Source organism: Amia ocellicauda, chromosome 10 (assembly GCF_036373705.1).
Source record: "Amia ocellicauda isolate fAmiCal2 chromosome 10, fAmiCal2.hap1, whole genome shotgun sequence".
Lineage (NCBI taxonomy): Eukaryota > Metazoa > Chordata > Actinopteri > Amiiformes > Amiidae > Amia > Amia ocellicauda.
Genome location: NC_089859.1, coordinates 21,272,816 through 21,280,008, shown reverse-complemented (window position 1 = coordinate 21,280,008; position 7,193 = coordinate 21,272,816). Strand labels below are relative to the sequence as shown.

The window sequence follows — 7,193 nt, the reverse complement described above, 5'->3', positions numbered from 1 at the left end:
CAGATGATTTCCTAAGCTTTCTGGGTAATGATGTGCCGGAATCTACTGGTTACAGTTTGGTCACTCAAGTCTTGCTTTTCCTGAACAAGTCATTCAAATTACATTGAAGCCCATTACTGGAGAAATGAGGCCAAAACAGGACAATTCCTTCTACAGCTGATGTGATCAGACAATGGAAACTGTCCCCAAGACTTAATAAGCATTAATAAAGCAAAGATATATAGGCACATAAGAAAAAGTGTCATACAGGACACACACAGAGTCAATACCAGTGACAGCTGGCTTCTAATACACAGCAACCTTTTCATGAATGAATGAATGAATGAATGAATGAATTTGACAACAATAATAATATATCTTTCAAATGCATTTGCAGTTCCTGAAATAAACTACATACAGATCATTCTTTACTGCCTTTTCTGTTTCTTTAGCAAATCACATTATATATATATATATATATATATATATATATATATATATATATATATAAAGTAAAGGGTAAAGTTATATCTGTGAAAATATGTGAACAGTGAGTGCATAGATAGTATAGCTTTCACTACTTCAACCAGTCTCCTCAGTTACCAAAATAGATCACTATAATATAAAACCATATTGATGAAAACATTTCACAACTAATATCCAGGCAGGGCAGGGGCAGGTTGTTGAATTAAGAGCAATATCTGTCAAAGTCACAATTGACAATTAGCTGCAGGAAGTTTAAAATAGCCTCTGGAACATTGTAACATATTGACATACAATAGAATATCTACTGACTGAATATCTCTTTATTCTCTTGATTCACTCTTTCAACAATAGGTGGCTCTGAGACATTGCATGTTTACACTTAGGGGACACACATGATGTGTATTATTATTATTATTATTATTATTATTATTATTATTATTATTATTATTATTATTATTATTATATAATACACAGTTGAAAATGATGTGCTTCTGTTTGCGACTTGAATCAAAGGGAAATTGCAAAATCAGCCAATTAGGTTGATTGGCTTGAGAAGAGGAAAGAGGAAAAGGCGTTGCAAGTGTCGTGCTGGAACTGAAATGAATGTAACGCCTTCGGTTTCAAAATGCTCGCTCGCCCTGCTCTTGTGTCGCGCCTCCAAGTCATTTTATATTTCATTTACATATTTTTTATATATGCAAAAGAACACAGCATTGTAATGAATTCACCTCAAAATATGACGCGTCACACAATTGCACGAAACACACAAGGGATCAAATAGCCCGCTGAACAAAGCGATTGGGCTCGTCCGGCTCCTTCCCGCTGTGATTCCCGCTGCTGTTGTGTAGTTCGGACGCTCGGTGGCGCCTTTTTCTCACATTATGCAGGCAATCTTGTTTTTCAGGCTGTTTTTTTTTTCTGTGCTTTGCATTTTTCCACCAAACAACAGTATTTGTAGTGACCATGTTAGGTAATGATTGAATGAAACTGGATCTTACACAATTATAGATATATAATGATATATATTATTGTAATACCACAGGGATCGACTTTTTTGTAATAAACAATAAATCACACAATGATTATCTACAGTGTGTGATAATATATAACCTTTTTAGGACTGAACGTAAAAACAATGCATCCGGACTGTTATTCTATAAGATAAGAAAGGCTAACACATTATTTTTATTTTTATATATAATTATATAGACCTTTTGTTTTGCTACATAATGGCACACTCGACAACTGAATATATATTTATATAATCGTTGACACTGTCGTTTTAGTCACCAATTTGTCACTCATCGAAACATAAAGGAATATGTATTTATGAATGTGTCTTTGCATATATGTATTTGTATTTTAGCAGTGTATTTCGTTAAACGATATATTTTCGGTTTCCTGTGATAATCATACTCAAATTTTAGTAGAATTATTAATAAAAATACATTATAGGGGGTATAATGTGCAATTTAACGAAGATAACACCTTTTTATAATTTCATTAAATGCCATTTTATGACTTGGAAGTATTTAGTACTTTTATCATTTAGAAGAAAATAAACAAATTCGCTTTTTTTATGTCACACGCCTCCGAGAGTATTGTGTGTATTTATGATTTAAATAATCATTGTTACTTGTAAGTCAACAATTAAATTGTACATTCTTAAAAATCCATAAACAAGACAGTCCAAAACATGTACGGAGATGTTTTTTATTTAATATAGAATACGATTGTCTTTGTCAGACCTGTGCATTTTGCCTTTTGTTTGTCAAGAATGTGTAATATATATTTAAAGCAAACAGGCAACGAAAGCGTTACTCCACGTGGTGCAGAAAAAAGGCCATTTGAAATGCAAAATACTTCTACCTTCATTAGTTTTCACACCTAACCCGCTTCATTGAGTCCTGCTTCATAAAGAGCCTGCAATATGCATCAGTGAATGGATTCCTCTAAATCCTTACTTCCCTTTTATTCGGGCTAATGGCTTAAATAAACCCATTGCACAACTTGACAGTAGAAATCAAGTTGCTATAGTGTAGCAAAGATAGCATTGTGGTTGTAGTAGTGGAATTAATCAAGCTTTGTTTAGCCGAACTGGTTGGACGAGATGGGGTGTAACTGGTGTCTGGCAGCTCTGGCCAATGGAGCCAGATCCTCCCCGTCGTGCGTAAGAGCGCAATTAGGGATTTAACCAGGGCTGGGCTGCGCTGCCGGGACCAGTCTGGGAAAGAGTGCATCCGTCAGAGCTCCCGCGATGCCAGAGTAGACTTTCAGGGCACTGTTGCGTCGGCTGCACTTCACTTCCACATCTCCCCTCGCACTATGACCGGGGTTTTCGACAGAAGGGTTCCCAGTGTCAGATCCTCCGATTTCCAGAGTCCTTTCCAGCACCCCGCCATGCACCACCCGTCCCAGGAGTCTCCCACTTTACCCGAGTCCACAGCCACGGATTCCGGCTACTACAGCCCGGCGGCGGGGGTCCCCCACGGCTACTGTTCGCCCAGTTCCACGTCGTACGGGAAAGCGCTTAATCCTTACCAATACCAGTACCACGGAGTCAATGGATCTGCTGGGAATTATCCTGCGAAATCCTACCCAGATTACAGCTCGTATACCAGCGCTGCTTACCACCAGTACGCCGGGACTTACAGCAGGGTGCAAGCGCAGTCTAGCCCGCCAGGTAAGAGCAACAGAAACGTGTGTGTGTGCATATAGCTGTGTAATTATAGATAGATAGATAGATAGATAGATAGATAGATAGATAGATAGATAGATAGATAGATATAGTGTGTGTGTGTATATATATATAGGTAGATAATTACTACTTTATTATTTTTTAGACTTCCGATTTTAAATCTGGATTTTCGGTAAATGCATTGTTTAATTTCTTTTAACATCCTTATTTGACACACTTATGTTTTCGTGTATGTTTGTGAGAAGCTTCCTCTTAATTTACAAAGCAGATCGTCTGCCAGTTCCGTTCACTGTAAGGGCGGAAACATGCCCAGAGCGCAGATGCATTTGCTTGTGCCCAGGTTTCATGCAAACATGTTTTACATAGTAAGTAAGTGGTCACAAATGCTTAAAAACCAAATATCTCGAACAACCTCTTTCTTCGTTTATTTTAGTTTTATTTTACTGTCCGCTCTAAAACTATAATTGGCATTTTCGTTAGACACTACTGTGTGTTTTAATTTGATAGACTCGTTTGTTTTCCAGTTGCTTCATACATTAGACGACCTTAAAGACTGTAGCGAAGCCCATCATCAGATGCAACCGTTTTATTTCGTTTTCCAACAAACACATGTCATGAGTATTGCTGTAATCTTCACTGGTGTGTTCGGCAATTTCAGACCCATTTAGTTGATTTTCTCTGCCTGGGAAAACGGACTCACGATCCACAGCCGTGTTTTAACTGTAAGCTGCATAAAAACAGATGTCACTCCAAACAAAGACTGTGGCACAATCCAGTGCAACAACTCTCCTGTTTGTCTGTAACGCATTCAACGAGTGTGCGTGTCTGTGTATAGAGTTAAAAATCATGTTTCTTCTGGTTTTGCAGAAAAGGAGGTTTCGGAGCCTGAGGTCCGGATGGTAAACGGAAAACCCAAGAAGGTCCGGAAGCCCAGGACCATCTACTCCAGCTTCCAGCTCGCGGCTCTGCAGCGGCGCTTCCAGAACACGCAGTACCTCGCGCTGCCCGAGAGAGCCGAGCTCGCGGCGTCGCTGGGCCTCACGCAGACGCAGGTGAGACCCGCACCGCACCGCACACACACAGACCCGCACCGCACCGCACCGCACACACACACACACACACACATACAGACCCGCACCGCACCGCACCGCACACACACACACACACACACAGACCCGCACCGCACCGCACACACACACACACATACACACACACACACACACACACACACACAGACCCGCACCGCACCGCACACACACACACACACACACAGACCCGCACCGCACCGCACACACACACACACACACACACACACACACACACATACAGACCCGCACCGCACCGCACCGCACACACACACACACACACACACACAGACCCGCACCGCACCGCACACACACACACACACACACACACAGACCCGCACCGCACCGCACCGCACCGCACACACACACACACACACACACACACACAGACCCGCACCGCACCGCACCGCACCGCACACACACACACACACACACACACACACACACACACACAGACCCGCACCGCACACACACACACACACACACACACACACACAGACCCGCACCGCACCGCACCGCACCGCACCGCACACACACACACACACACACACACACAGACCCGCACCGCACCGCACCGCACCGCACACACACACACACACACACACAGACCCGCACCGCACCGCACCGCACACACACACACACACACACACACACACAGACCCGCACCGCACCGCACCGCACACACACACACACACACACACACACACAGACCCGCACCGCACCGCACACACACACACACACAGACCCGCACCGCACCGCACACACACACACACACACATACACACACACACACACAGACCCGCACCGTACCACACACACACACACACACACACACAGACCCGCACCGCACACACACACACACACACACACACAGACCCCAACCGCACCGCACACACACACACACACACAGACCCGCACCGCACACACACACACACACACACACACACAGACCCGCACAGCACCGCACACACAGACACACACACACACAGACCCGCACCGCACACACACTCAGACCCGCAACGCACCGCACACACACACTCACACACACACACAGACCCGCACCGCACACACACACACACTCAGACCCGCAAATCACCGCACACACACAGAGCCGCACCGCACACACACACACACACACACACACACAGACCCGCAACTGCCCGGACACGCGTTAATCACACACGCGTGCAATCTGCAGTACGGTGCAATGTCAATGAGGCTGTGGGTGTTTTAGCAACAAAGAGCATGGGCCACTGTGCCACTATGTCATACGTAGATAAATGAACTGTTAACTGATGGTTTGAAAACATCTCGGGAGTTTTTTGGGAGTTTTTACTTATAGAAAAGGTTAAAATGAAGCTAGAAGGGTAAAGTCATCAACGGGTTCAATCTGTCAACGTTATGAATTTAATTAAGACTTGCAGACCAGATTGCTTTTATGCCGTGAAGATCAGAGAGACTTTGAGCAGCTGTAAATGCGCCCGGCTTTGAGTTTCCATTTTTGCTTTAACGTGTTATTATTATATCCGAATTCGCATTATATCGGGGTAGAGGTGTATTATATATTAACATATACAAACCAAACTGTTTTTACTGTTTGTTTAATATGAAGCAGTTGGGACATATTGTAGAAATCCAAGCCGCAGTCTGTCTCGCAAGGAGACGAAAAATATGTTTCTTTGGGTGACATATTTGTTTCAGTTGTTCTGTAAAAAAAATACAATCTTCTTCTTGCCTCGGATTACTTATCAAATTATCAACTTATCAACTCCTGCTAATGAAGTAAATGAGATGCAATTCAATCCAATTTGAATTGATCAGAAAAGGCCAAACCGTTTTTATTCTTCATGATTTTCGGGGCAAATCATATAAATGTACAAACTGACCTGCGGTGTTATTTCAACTGTAATGCGCTTTCGTGTGCTCGGCCCCGGTGTGTCTGTGCTCAGACCTGTCCTCACCTGTCACTGACCTTCTCATCTCCCCCCAGGTGAAGATCTGGTTCCAGAACAAGAGGTCCAAGCTGAAGAAGATCATGAAGAACGGCGAGCTGCCCCCGGAGCACAGCCCCAGCTCCAGCGACCCCATGGCCTGCAACTCCCCACAATCCCCCGCTGTCTGGGACTCCCAAGGCCCGTCCAGGCCGCACAACCACCACTCCCACCCGCAAAATGCCAACACGGCGGCGTCAAACTTTTTGGAAACGTCCAGTTCTTGGTACAGCACCGGCGGGACCGTGAATTCCCATCTGCAGCCCCCCAACTCCATACAGCACTCACTGGTTCTGGGATCAGGGACACTTTATTAAAACCGTCAGCACCATCAGCAGCAACAGCAGCAGCGCTATTTAAAGTATTTAATTGTGTCGGACTCCATCATTTCTAATGTACAAGGAATATGCAAGATATTCATATGTCGGTATTAGAAGAAAGTGTATAATGTGTAAAATGTGTGCATGTAATTTATTGCATTTTTTGGAAGAGAAATGAAACATATTTTTCACTAAACGGACTTGACTGATCTTGACACTTGCAATAGTGCCTTGAATATTGACCTCAACGCTAAACGAACACTCTTTTTTTTTCAATATCATAACACTGTACATACCTGTAGATAGAGGAATTAAACTGTATATTCTGGTTAAATAAAACTAAGACCTTCTGCGAATATATTCACAGTGTTTCATGTTCGTATTTATTGACTGGGTTAGACGCCTTTCTCTTTTTTTTTAATGGAATTGATCTGGATTGGCTCCTGTGTCAAAATCGGATTGTGTGCAAGGAAAAAATACCTCTTTATCCAGTCGCGTAAAAAAAAAAAAACCATAAAGACCGCCACGAACCAAGAACAGACAAATGCTTTTTTATTTGTATTTTTGTATAAACCGCTCCTAAGAAGAATGGATCTCTTTGGTCCCAGGAGGAGTCGAGATTAGAGTAAAGGAT

The 7,193-nt window shown here is 43.2% G+C and overlaps 1 protein-coding gene across 1 annotated transcript; it reads left to right on the top strand.

Annotated features, from left to right (window-relative positions):
* Positions 1-2,515: 2,515 nt before the first annotated feature.
* On the top strand, positions 2,516-6,919 carry dlx5a (distal-less homeobox 5a). The gene is made up of 3 exons (XM_066715509.1): positions 2,516-3,148; positions 4,031-4,215; positions 6,239-6,919. The coding sequence occupies exons 1-3, from the start codon at positions 2,791-2,793 to the stop codon at positions 6,554-6,556; spliced, it is 861 nt and encodes a 286-aa protein (XP_066571606.1). The 5' UTR covers positions 2,516-2,790; the 3' UTR covers positions 6,557-6,919.
* The last annotated feature ends 274 nt before the right edge of the window (positions 6,920-7,193 follow it).